The following is a 12,908-nucleotide window of genomic DNA, read 5'->3' on the forward strand; positions in this document are numbered from 1 at the left end:
GATAGTGACAGAAGGGATAAAAAAGGAAAGAATGAGAGATAATTGAGACAAGATAGTGATTGCATTAATATTCAGAGGAGTAGCTGCCAGCCCTGAGCAAGATCAGTGTGATGAGCTAAACAGAGAAGTCTCTAAGGCAGTGCTTACTCTGCTGAGGAACACAGAAATGAAACAAATGTACAAAACCACAACCTGGAGCTGTGCAATGCAAGCTGTGGCTGCTGTACTGAACACTCAGCAGCTCTGAGTGCTGAGCATTTTTAAGATGAATGCTCTTTTTGGCTGCATGCAAGCCCAAAAATTGCAGACTAATTGTTTGCCAGCAGTGGCCTGTAGCAAAACGCCTTTGTTCTGTGTGCTGTGTTGCTGGGGTAGTTTGTGGGCTGGGCAGCTCCTGTTGTTGAAGCCAGGGACCTGGCTCTGTAGTTTGGTTTGGGGGGAAAAAAAGGAGTGTGGGCTTTGTGTTAGGTGCTCACACACCTCGGTGTGGCTGGGCTTCTGCCCATGGGCCCTCGATGTGTCTGAATATCACTCTCATCATCCTGTACCTGCTCACATGGAGCTTGTTCTGTTTCCTTCAGAGTTCTGGGGGGGGATAACCTCCCTCGTTCTGTTCCCTGCAGCAGTGCCCTCAGTTCTCTTTGATTTAAGGCTCCCCGGGTGAAGTGGTGCAGAGGGAAATCCTCATCTGGGTGAGTGCGGTGACACCTCTGGAGGATCAGTTTGTCGCCGGAGGGAGAGGGGGAGGGTGCTGGGAGACAAGGGCTGTGCGTGGATCGGTGGCTCTGCAGGTACTCACTGACTGCCGAGGCTCTGTGCTCCGTTTCTCGCTTCCCAGCCCGGTTTCCGGGAGAAGCCGCAGCAACACGGATCCCGCAGTGCCCCCTGCACCTCCCCCCCGGGTCACCGCAGGCTGCCCCGCTCTGCCTCATGAGCTCACACCGGGGCAGGGCGGTACAGCCGGGATAGGGCGGTACAACAGGGGCAGGGCGGTACAACAGGGGCAGGGCGGTACAACAGGGCAGGGCGGTACAGCCAGACAGGGTGGTACAACCGGGGCAGGGCGGTCCGGTCCGGCGGGGTCCAGCGGGTCCATCATGGGCCGCTCGCTGCCGCCGCTCCGCGCTCTGCTCAGGGGTCGCCCCGGGGCGGTGGCAGCGGCTCGGGGCGGCGGTGCCCGTCAGGTGAGTGAGGGGAGCGGGCTGGGTGCCGGGCGGCGGTGCCGGGCGGGTCGGAGCGAAACCCAAACGGTATCGGGAAGCCCGGGCTGGGCGGAGCGCGGCCTCCGGGGGTGCCAGGCCCGGCCCGGGCACAGCGCGGGTGCCGCTGGCGGGGCCTGCCCGGCCCTCGGGGATCGTCCCTCTCCATCCCGCCCGGGACTTGGGAGCCGTGTCCGGGGGCTCCTCCGCTGCCCAGCCCCCTGTGCTCACCCCCGCAGGGCCTTTGCCTCGGGTGGGTGCGGGAGAGGAAGGGCGGTGAGTCCCGACGGCCACGCACGGGGGTTCGTCCCTTCCCCTTTGATGCTGCAGCCCTCCAGGTCTGTGTGTCGCCAAGGGTGTTCCTTTGTGGCCAAAAGGAAAGAAAAAGTGCTTTTAGTTTCCGTATTTCCCTGTTACGAAGGTACACTGAAGCCCTTTTTTGGTGTTGTGCTCCTCTGTATACTTTGCAAACGACTTTTTTTTCCCCCCTCTACAGGTACTCGCTTAAAATTCACATTTGTAACCTGCATTGCTTACAGACAGCAGAATTAATGTGAAGAGCTGTGTTTACTGTTACAATACAACTTAATTATAACAGTAATTTCACAGAGCAGTTTACAGAGCCTGAGCTCTCTCCATCAGCCAGCCTGCAATGCCACTTCCACAGCACCTGGGTTATTGCTGATGCAGAACTTGTGAAGCTGTTGCAGCAGTTTTGTTTATGAGCTGTTAAAATCGGTGATAACAGAATGGATTTCAAGTGTTGGCCATTGGGCTCTGCTGCAGCCACATCCCCTTGACACCTTGGTGGCCCTGGCCTTGTCTTCCTCTGTGCTCTGCCCAGCTGCTGGGAAGATGTAGATGAAAAATTGATGAGGAACAAAGTGCTGTTAAAATAGGCAATATTCCCTCCTCCCTGCATGGGGGAAGCCACGGGCTGGATTGCTGTGGGTCTGTGCCCAGGGATGCACAGCAAGGGCTGTCCCACCTCCCTTGGCTGCAGTCCTGTCTGCACCTCTCCTCCTCAGCTCCTTCAGCCTCAGTGCTCAAGCTTTTTGCTGCTTTTTCATCAGAAGATGAAATGGGGGATCCTAAATCCCAAGTTCCCACGGTTCTCTTGGGAGAGAAATGAACTTTAGATAACACACCCTTTTTGGTCCATCCTTTCCAGCCTGAATTAGGAGCAATTTCATTGTCTGAGAGTCCTCTTGCTGTCTCCACCCCTTAGGCTTTTCACCCAGCTACAGTAAGCCTTGTTCTCCTTTTCTGGGCCCATGGAGTCAAGTTCTTCACTTCTCCAAAGGCAGGCAAGGAGATAAATGTTAGTAACAAACCAGCATCTTTCTTTAAGGAGGTTCCAACAATAGGATTAGTTTGACATATCTAAAATTAAGGAAATAGCTGAAGCAATGTAGAAGGAGTGCAATTTATCTAGCTGTAGTCTAACCTCTTGTGTGCTGGAGAAGTACAAGTGACAGCAGGGACAATGTTAGCATCTAAACATGTTGTCAGGGAGGAGCCAAGTACAATATTTGCATTCAAGACCTACCTGCTGCTGAAAAATCCACTTGTGTATTTGTTAGTAGTTTATTTTGTTAGTATTCTGTGCATTGAAATAGAGTGGAGTGAATGAAAAGTGTGAGTTGCTGCCACAGCAGTGTGGGGTTTGTACCTCTTCCTATCAATTTAACTCAGTTTGTCCCAATCTTCTGAAGGGTTCTGGAAATGCCTGTAAAACAAGGCAGGACTCATCAGGCTTGTCTGCAGAAGGGAGCTGTGGTGCTCCTTTTTACAGTAGGTATTGTTTAGGTCTGCAAGGCACATTAAAATGTCTGAAGTTAATGATCTATTCCTTCTCTGTGGAGGTTTTTTTTTTTTTTAACTGGTTTTTAGCTACTGTGATCTTTATCACAGGGGTATAAGTGAGGGTGTAACTTTCTCTTTTCATTTCCTTCTCTCAGCTCAACATACTGCCATCCTTTGGCTTCCTTTTTGACATTGATGGTGTACTGGTACGAGGAAAGACTCCAATCCCAGCTGCCAAAACTGCCTTTCAAAAGCTTGTTAATTCTCAGGGACAATTCTTGGTGCCTGTGGTGTTTGTCACCAATGCAGGGAATTGCCTTCGCCAGAAAAAAGCTGATCAGTTGTCTCACCTCCTGGGAGTTCCAGTGAGTAGCTTAAATCTTATTTCTTTAGTTAATTATGGTGAAGGTGTCAAATATATTACCTGCCACCAAACACTGCTCAGTTAGATCAGTTTTGCTTCTCCCTTAAGCCATAGGAAATGCTTTGCTGGAGGTATTTTAAAAATAAAAAACACTGTCTAAAGGAAATGGTATTACCATGGGTATAAAGGTACTGATTTCTCCAATGGCAAAGCTAATAGTATTTTTTTTTTGCACCATTATTATTATTGTTGTTATTATTATTAATAATAATAATAATTTTGCTCCTTCTGGACAAAGCAATGTGTATTCAGAGTAACATGAAACTCTGCTCCAGCAAGCTGAATGTCTTTTGTGATAGTCTGCAGGACAGAAGCTTCACACCTTCTTGGTGCCAGTGTGCTAAAACTTCTTCATCTCTCAATCTTCTCCATTTTTTGAGACTGTTTGAGCATTACTGAGAGGAAGAAGCCCTTGAGTCAGTTCTGCAGTGCCTTTTGTTTCAGAAAGGGGCAGCACACGTGGCTGTAGCTGCAGCAATAAAATCCTGTGCATCATGAGTGAAATGGCACCTCAGATATTTTTCTTTTTTCGACCTGTAAAGGTGATAAGTAGTGACTCATAGTAGTATCAGAAATGCTGGTTTTATACCTGTTGAAGGAATGGAATATATAAACTAAAGGATGAAAGTCTTCTGATAGAATTAAATCAGTCCTGCAGTCTAGCAGAGGTGCCACAATTGGAACCAGGGCAGTTCTGATTCTTTTTCCCTATTTGTTTTGGTGATTCTGTAAAACTGGGAGAGAAAACCCATTTTATGTTGAATAGAGTAATTCTGGAAGTGGAGAGGGGTGTGTTTCACAATTTGTCAGTAATGTCTTTTTTTCTGGCATATTACCAATATCTTGTCTGTGAAACCTGGGGAGAAAATGATAGGATAGGGAGCTGGATGTACAATGTATGATTGTTTTGTCACTCATAGAATTTGTCACACCTGCTAATACAATTTGCATATAAATAACTTCTCTGAGAAGCAACAGACACCTTTTGTTTTTAAATCCCAAACAGATTTCTCAAGATCAAGTGATGATGTCTCACAGTCCCCTGAGGATGTTCAAACGTTACCATGAAAAATGTGTCCTTGTATCTGGACAAGGACCACTTCTTGATATTGCTCAAGAGTATCTTTAAAATAAAAAACAACCAAAAAAACCCTAACACCTTTCTGTTTAAGTATTTTCCTTAACCAAGGTCTGGGGATCAAGTGAAGACCAAATATTTCAGCCCTCCAAATCCAGTAGAAAGCGGTGGTGGCTCTTACTATGATGTCAAATCTTTTATTTGACATACTATGATGTCAGATCATAGTATGATGTCAAATCTTTTGTTTAGTTGTATGTGAATGACACTGTTTGTGCTCTCTTGAGGATGAGAGCATGGCATCCCATTTGTTATTGATCACATCTGGCAGGCTGTGTAGCCAACACCCAGAGGAGAACTAGAATTGAAAATACTTTGCTGCTTCATGCTGACTGCCCAAAAGAACTTGAATTATGTTGATGTAACAGTGGTATAAAAGCTTCAAACTGCTCTGAGACATTCCAGTATCTCCCTTTTGTACTTCTTCCTTTATTGGAATGTAATTAAAGTTGGTGCAAATAATAAGTGGTAAGAAAGGTATGTGCAGCTTATAAGTATAAGCTTTATTTCAAACACAAAGTTGTGAAAAAATTGCTGAAGGAACATTCCAATTAAGTGTCAAACATTGTTAGGCATGGCTAAGAGAAAAGTATAATCCAAGATAGAATTCAAAATACAAAAAGTACATTTCTTTAGACAGCTTTTCATACAGGATAATCTTTTTTTTAAAATAAATTTACAAATGGCTTGTGGTGGCAATTGCATCAGGTGCCTTAGTTTGTATAATAGTTTTCCATTTGCAGTGTAAGAAATCATCTTAGTATTAAGAGTAGCATCAAACCTGCTTTTTACACAACTGAGCAGCTTTAGTTTGATGACCTAATCTGAACAAGGTTTGAATTAATGGGATGTATCAGCACTGAAAATCACTACTACAGAAACCAGGAGGTTATTTTTTGCCTTTTGGTCCTTTCCTTTTTTGATCTCTGGGTGTTTATGACCTGTAGAGCACAGTTAAGCCTGATCAGTCAGTGCAGGGGTTTGGAAGAGTCTGAGCTTTGCAGTGGTTGTTTATGTAGCAACACATTTGCAGCATAATGGCACTTTGTAAAGACAGCATTTTTTTCTCTATATCTCTTACAATAGTTACACAAGATGTTGTCCTGATGCCACATGCTTTGTGCTTATGTAAAGATGATATTGAAATATTGCTGGTATAGAGTTACTTCTTGGGGTTTTTTCCTGGTATTTTGAGCAAGATTTATATATCATTTTTTTCTTAAGTTTTCAGACACGCAGGTCTGCCTTTTATAAACAATGAAATTATCATCTTTTTTACCTTACAGAAGAAAAGGTCAGTCTTTCATATGTTGCTTTCATTTCTAAATAGTTTGCTTTACCAGATAAACTGCATATGCTAAGATTTTTAAATGGAATTACTGATTTTTAGAATCTTTAAATGCAAGCAGTGTGTCCTTAACTGGGATTTCTCCAGCCTTGGTTTCTGTCAGCCTATTACCATTGAAACACTGAGGGAGAAACACCCTTTGCTGGATGTAGTTGACCATGACAGGAGACCCAACGTTCTGGTGAGTGAGTATTTTTGGTTTCAAACTCTTTGTTTGCTCATTAGATGAAGTTCTGTAAAATGGGATCAGTATTTAAACTATTGAGATAATGCTGCTGGTCTTATATTGTATTTTGTCTGTGTTTTTCTGCTTTGTTTGGTTACCACATTTTCAGTAACAACTGTATAGACTTCTTCCTATCAGTGGCAATTCTTTAATGTTTGATTTTATAACTTGTGGCTGTGGGGAAACATAATTTGGTACAGATACCTAATGCAAAATCTGTCTTGGAAAGCTTCCAAGCTTCCTCAGGAGTCTGGAAGATAAAACAAGCTTCTTGCAGCAGTCTTGGTGTTGTTCCTAGGCTGTGAGGTTGCTTGGATTGTAAATTAGTGCTTTCCAGATAATTAATTTTTCCCCAAAGGACTCCCTTTCTTGTTTATATCCCTATTTAAACATATTTAAATATTAGCAGTATATACAGTATGGTTTCAGATTTTCTGTGCAGATTTTCCAAGAGAAGTGAATGCACACACACTGAGGACAGGCATGTACTGGAGGTACTGAAGGTCAGTGTATGAAGTGGATTTGTCAAGAAATTCTTTGTGGTTCCTAGAATCCATAGCTCAGATGGATTGGTTCTGTCACCTTCTGCTTGGCTTCTCAACCATACAGATGTAGAAGTTAAGACACTCTTCATGTATTTGTTGCCATAGAGAGTAAATCATTAAGTGTTTAGCAGATATTTGTTATACAAATACATTGCAAAAACTGTTCAAATGTCATATTAATACTACAGACCTCCTGCTCCTGTGGAAAAATAAATATCCATACTTTATTCCACAAGTAAAGTAAACAACTGAAGCTTTATAGCTTTCCAGAAGTTAACCACATGCAGGTAGTGACTACAGAACACGTGGAGTTGCCTGCTGCCCATTTGCCAGGAGTTTCACATCAGAATTAAAATACAAGTTTCTAAAGTCAGGTATTTACCAAAACAGAGAGTGCCTTTCCTGTCCGTGTTGCAGAAGGCAAGGGTGGGAGCTATACTTGACTTTATTCTGTTAAAAATAGTAGATGTTCAGTCTTGTAGATTAAAGATATTATTTTTTTTTTCTTACTGCAGTACCCCTCTGCTGTGGAGCTTCCCAAGATTGAGGGTCAGTTATCTTTACTTAACTTTCAACTATCTATTAATAGATGAAATATCTTCATTGTACTTTTCTTTATTATTAGAACTTCTTTTTAGATTGGTGGGCACTTTCACAAAGTTGTCTGAGGTAATTCTAAGATTTCCTTGTTAATGGCATTTGTCATTAATTTGGAGTGTGTCATGTGTGATAAAGCTATTTTTTTTTCAATATGTGCAGTTTTCAGCCATGTTTTGAAATTTTGGAAGGCAGATGAGGTCTGCTTTCCTTTTCATCTTCCTTTAATAATCTATTGCTGCCTTCTTTTCAGAAGAGGAATTAATTGACATGTGTTGAGAAATAATCAGTCTTGTTTGTACAGTGGTCAGAGTGGTCACTTCAGAGCTGTAGCAGAAGCATCTTGTTCAGCCTACCATAGTCACCCTGTCTCATCCAAAGTACAGGAAAGTAGAAACTGGACTTTAGCATTTTAAAACATCAGATTATTGATGGAGACCAGAAAAATGTATAAAAACAACATTCAGATTTTGTTTTAAGATGAACAGAATAACATCTCTATTTATTTATTACTGTATGTAAACATAGAATTCACAAAGGTATGGAAGACCTAGGAAAAGAGTTTAGAAGTTGCTATTTTGTGGTGCTATGGAGAAATTTAGCCAATAAAAAAATACATTTCTTAAACCTGTAGATTTTGAAGTGGGGTCTTGTTACTTGTGAGATTTTCTGTGAATGAATGGGTATGTAATAAAACCCTAAGTTAATGTGACTGTTAATATTAGTTCACAGTTAAATCAAATTCCTTATTAAGTCTCTTCAGACCAAGTTTTAGTGTCAGAGATGTGGTGCCCAGTTAGCTAACTCTGTAACTGTTTTGTAATTCTTGTTCTCATAGCTGTTGTTTTGTTTGGGGAGCCAGTCAGATGGGAAACCAACCTCCAGCTGATAATAGATGTTTTGCTGACAAGTGGCTATCCTGGAAATCCATATCACCAGGAAAATTACCCTCATATTCCTGTGCTTGCTTGTAACATGGATCTGATGTGGGTAGCTGAAGCACAGTCTCCAAGGTAAGTGGAATTAGAACAGGTAGGTCACAGGAGGTCTCAGCTTTCAATAAAACCTCTCTAAAGCAATGCACTTTCAGCAAGTGCTGCCTTGGTACTGTCTACATTATTGCATTCAAAAAATCAGATGCTCAAGATAAAAACTGCTTTTAAGCCTAAAGCTTTTTGTTTGCCTGCTCCCTGAAGAGTAGGGAAAGAGAGATTTTTGCTTGAGGGCTTCAGAGTCTCAATTCAAAGGAAAAGAAAAAATTACCAGACCATGGTTTCATGTCATTGGGTCCTTTTTGGTATTTTCCTTTTCCACGCTCCAGCTGCTGGCAGGGTAAAGAATTGACCCTGGTAGTTGAAAGCAGTTTCTGAGCTGAGGACAACATGCTGAGGGTTTTAGGGAACACAGGAAAAAACAAGCAGAACACAGAGAACAAGGTGGCAGGATTTCTGGTTGTGGGTTTGTTTGATTTTAATATAAAGTAGTTTCTGTAGTAGTTTTGTTTCCCCTCCCTTCCCCCCAGCCTGAAAAATGAACATACACTGAAACAGAAATTGTAAGCACTGGATTGCTGCCTTGGAAGAATATGTCAGATATCCTTACTGGGATGCAAGACCATCCCTCATTATCATATTGGCAGAAGACATGGGTGATAGTTCAGGCTGGATTAGGGTAACCAATTCCTCTACAGTGGATAAGGAAGAGAGATGTTAAGTTTGGAAGTTACAGCTGGACCAAGTTTAATAGAAAAGTGAAGAGAGTGTAACATGTGGGATAATGAAAAAAAAAACCCATACAAATATATACAATATTTATTTTTATTTTTATTTTTATTATTATATATACAATATATACAAACCCTGCTTTCAGTGGTTGCTGATGTCCTTGAGGCAAAGCTGGTTCAGGAGCAGGGTCTGATAGAGTCTGATGCTGCAGAGCATGTGGTGAGTTGCCTGCAGCAAAGAGCAGGAGCCTTCCAAGACTAAGAACAGGAAGAAAGAAGAGAGCAGCAAGGGGCAGATTCCCTGCCCCTGTATCCCTCAGGGTCCTAAAAAATACCATACCCTCTCTGTAACATAAAATCAGCTGTGCTCCCTCAAAACCTAACTGAAATGCAAGTAACACACAGACCATTGCTACATCTTAAAAACAGGTAAGTCTTGTGCCCTCCTTGTAACATTACAGCACTTAATTTCTGGTGCAACAGCTGTGGAAATGTTGCATGCAAATGGAGGGAGATTTCATAGTTAGAGGCTATGATTAATACCTCAAAGATCACAAAATAAAAAAGCCTTGCTTTGTTGTTTGTGGTTTTTTGGTTTTTTTTTTGTGTACACCTAATAAAATTCGTTTGTCTGTATCTGCACAGGTTTGGACATGGCACATTCATGGTTTGTTTGGAAAACATTTACAAGAAGATCACTGGCAAAGACCTGAAATATGAGGCTTTAATGGGGAAACCCAGCAAACTGACCTACCAGTATGCAGAGTACCTCATCAGGGCCCAGGCAGCAGCACGGCAGTGGACACAGCCCATCCAGACTCTGTATGCTGTTGGGTAAGGCAGCCTTGGGCTGACCAGCACACCAGGGCAGTGCTCACAAACAGCCAAAAAAATTAAATTACACAGCTCTTACTACTTTGCCTCTTATACTTTTGGGACCCCAGAGCATTCTTGGTGCTCTGGTGTCCTTTTTGCTTTCGAGCCTCTCTGTTTCCAGTCTTGAAAATCAGTAATACTTTGCTCTTTCTGTGTAAAATTTCTGTAGAAGCAACCAAGATTTCTCCTGATTTTTTAATTATTTTTTCCTGTTTCTGTCTTGGGCTGTGTAAATCGAACAGAATTTACATGGGTGGTTTGTTTTGTTAGGTTCATTGTTAGGTGTTGGGTTTTTCTGGTTTATTGGTGTAACACCAGTGAGCTTTGTGTAAATGATGGTTATTAGGGAATGCAGAGCTAGAATTTATTTGTGAGGTTGTTAAGCTCAGTCATATGCTACTGTGTGTGCTGTCACATCACAGAATCCTTTTCATAGGAAGAGAGAAAGCTTTATTGTACTAAAGGATGTTCCAGAATCTCCAAGATGTTTGGAAATATAATGACCTGATTCATGGACTGCTAATACCTACCCTTGATTTCCCCTCCCCCTGCCTTGGTCTGCAATTTTAACATGGAGAATTAGTCACTTTTAGCATATATCAACCTTAATGGTAAGAGCCTTATAAAATAGCTGTAGGATTGGATGTTTTCCTATTCCTACCTCCAGATAAAGCTATGTGGAGCATAAAATAAACTGGTCGATTGACACCGTGAAAACACCTTTCCTACTCCTGAAATTTGCCAACTAAAATTGCTCTGCTGACTGAACTTTCCCCTTGTGCTTCCAGAGACAACCTCATGACTGATGTGTATGGTGCTAACCTTTACAATCGTTATCTTGAAGAGAACTCCAGAAAAGGGTCAAAATCACTCCTTCAGGCCAAAGCTGCTGCTGGCAGAGGATCTTCTGCTCTCTCTCAGGATGATGAAATAGACACCAGCTGGGAGAATGAATTAGCATCTTCAGCTGCTGCCCACTGTAGGTCTGTTCTGGTTTGTACTGGGGTTTACAACCCTCACACAGAGGTCCCCTTGGATACCAGGGAGAGCATAACTGAAACAGTGTTCCATGGCCACAGAGATTTTAGGTTTGATCCTGGTTTGGTAGAACCAGATCATATTGTACCAGATGTTGATGCTGCTGTAGACCTGGTCTTCCAGCTGGAGAACTTTGCACATAATTGAGAGGACACAATTTCTCCAGGGCTGACCAGTGCTACACTTCCCAAAAAATAAACTGCTTTAAAATCATGCCACAAACTGCTTCTTTCTAAAAGGTTTAACTTTTAAATTAATACACTTATGTTAAGTATAGTTATTACTATAATTAAGTATTTTAATGTGCTTAATATAACAAGCATCAGTAATGTTTTTTTTAAAGTATTTAAAAATGTTATTTTTTCCTTTAGTTGCCCTTTTTTGTACTTTTATTTGCTACATTAGGGGTTTTAATTGCAATTTTTCCTAATGGCTTATGCACATTGCTGGTACTTACATTCCCACATGTCTGTGTGTTCTTTGTTTGCTGGAATGTTTAGCTTCCAGGTACTGGGGATCTTGAGGGCATCTGATGGGGGGACTGGGGCCATTTGCACAGTTCCAAATTAGCATTAACATCTATCATTGCTTGGTGTTCTGCAAGTAAGGAGTGCCCTTACAAATTAGACCCCAGTTCAAGTCTCTTCTGCTGCTTTGTGCTCTCTGGTGTGCAGCCCTGCAGCCTTTCTTTTCATCTGTTTTCCCATGTGCCTGGAGCTGCTGTTGCTGCTCTGCTGAGAGGTGAAGCCTCACCAGAAATGCCCAGGGAAGGTGGAGAGTGCTGACCTGTTAACCCCTTTTGGGACCCCAGTTAAGGTGAACAGAGTCATGTAAGGAAAGCAGCTAAGGTGGTGTTGTGCCTGTGCAGCACAATACCTGCCCTTTGGGTCTTTGCCTTTTTATCTGCACATTTTTGAGGAGTTCAGCATCTTAGAAAGCTCAAGCAATCATGTTTCAGGCATTTCTGACAGTTGGGGCTTTTCCACTGAATGAGTGACAACTGGTTGGGCAAAAAGTGCCTAGTAATTTACTTGAAGCTTCTTACCACTGTGGTAATTAACCAGCCTTTGGTGTAATGTGTTTTGTTGTGTGTCAGTGTTATATGTTGTTTGGTTCATGGATTTTTTAGCTTTTCATTTAGAAAAAATAATTTATTTTATCTTATTTTTGTAAAATACTTTAAAATGTTTTCAACCAAAAGATGCCTTTGAAAATGTGTCATCAGTTAACTGTGTTTAAAACCAAAGTCAACTTACACAGAAATATCAACATCACTTTGGGGCCAGTCAGGTTTTTATGTGTTGGGTTTTTTTTTCACATTAGTGAAAAATCTGTGTATCTTCAGTTTTCCCAAGTTCTTGCAGAACTAGCAGAATGCTAGCTTAAAGCATTGTTAGACATTTGATGGCATAAAGTAATAATGACTGAAAAGTCATTATTATCCTGAAATCAAAATCTGAAAAATCATGTCCTGAAGAGAACATTCCTGATATGGAGTCAGATTTTTTTTTAATTGTGTTCTCTCCATTTGCAAAGTAGTGTAGTCACTTTCTGCTGTCAGGATTGTTGAATTACTCACTGTGTTTCATAAGTAGCTTTCAACATATCTTATCTGGCTGATCCAGTTTAAGGACAGTGCTCCAAACAGTGTGTTTTCCTTTTTCTTCTCTGGGAAAGTATTACAAGCAGCACATTCTTGCCTTTTAAAATTGTTACAATAAACATATATGTACCTATTTCTTTATCACTTTCCTGTAATGTTATTAAAAATCTAAAATTATTTCTGAGGTATGCCAAAACTTTCTGAGGAAAGATTGTAGTTTTGTAAAATGTCAGGGTGACCAAAGTTGTGTGGTTTTAATACTGATGCATGTTGCAGAGCTCATTATTACCAGATGCAGTTCCATGCTGCCAGTGAAGCAAGGAATAAAAGTGTGCAAGTTGATAAAGAACAGAAAATGTTCCATTTGTTTCTTCTTCTTTTTTTC

At 41.6% G+C, this 12,908-nt stretch overlaps 1 protein-coding gene across 4 annotated transcripts in view; it reads left to right on the top strand.

Annotated features, from left to right (window-relative positions):
• The first annotated feature begins 1,008 nt into the window (after positions 1 to 1,008).
• LOC139801369 (haloacid dehalogenase-like hydrolase domain-containing 5) overlaps positions 1,009 to 12,908 on the top strand; it is a 52,874-nt gene continuing 40,974 nt past the window's right edge. For 3 of the 4 annotated variants that reach the window (XM_071755466.1, XM_071755468.1, XM_071755469.1), the window contains exons 1-8: positions 1,009 to 1,184; positions 3,161 to 3,370; positions 4,436 to 4,548; positions 6,003 to 6,096; positions 7,202 to 7,235; positions 8,122 to 8,296; positions 9,652 to 9,840; positions 10,671 to 10,865. In XM_071755466.1, coding sequence (XP_071611567.1) covers positions 1,098 to 1,184; positions 3,161 to 3,370; positions 4,436 to 4,548; positions 6,003 to 6,096; positions 7,202 to 7,235; positions 8,122 to 8,296; positions 9,652 to 9,840; positions 10,671 to 10,865 — 1,097 coding nt within the window. In that variant the 5' untranslated portion in view covers positions 1,009 to 1,097. Of the gene's footprint in view, positions 1,185 to 3,160; positions 3,371 to 4,435; positions 4,549 to 6,002; positions 6,097 to 7,201; positions 7,236 to 8,121; positions 8,297 to 9,651; positions 9,841 to 10,670; positions 12,880 to 12,908 lie in introns of those variants that run through there. The other variant, XM_071755467.1, reaches the window with a different exon arrangement.

This window comes from Heliangelus exortis, chromosome 12, assembly GCF_036169615.1.
Source record: "Heliangelus exortis chromosome 12, bHelExo1.hap1, whole genome shotgun sequence".
NCBI classification, from domain to species: domain Eukaryota; kingdom Metazoa; phylum Chordata; class Aves; order Apodiformes; family Trochilidae; genus Heliangelus; species Heliangelus exortis.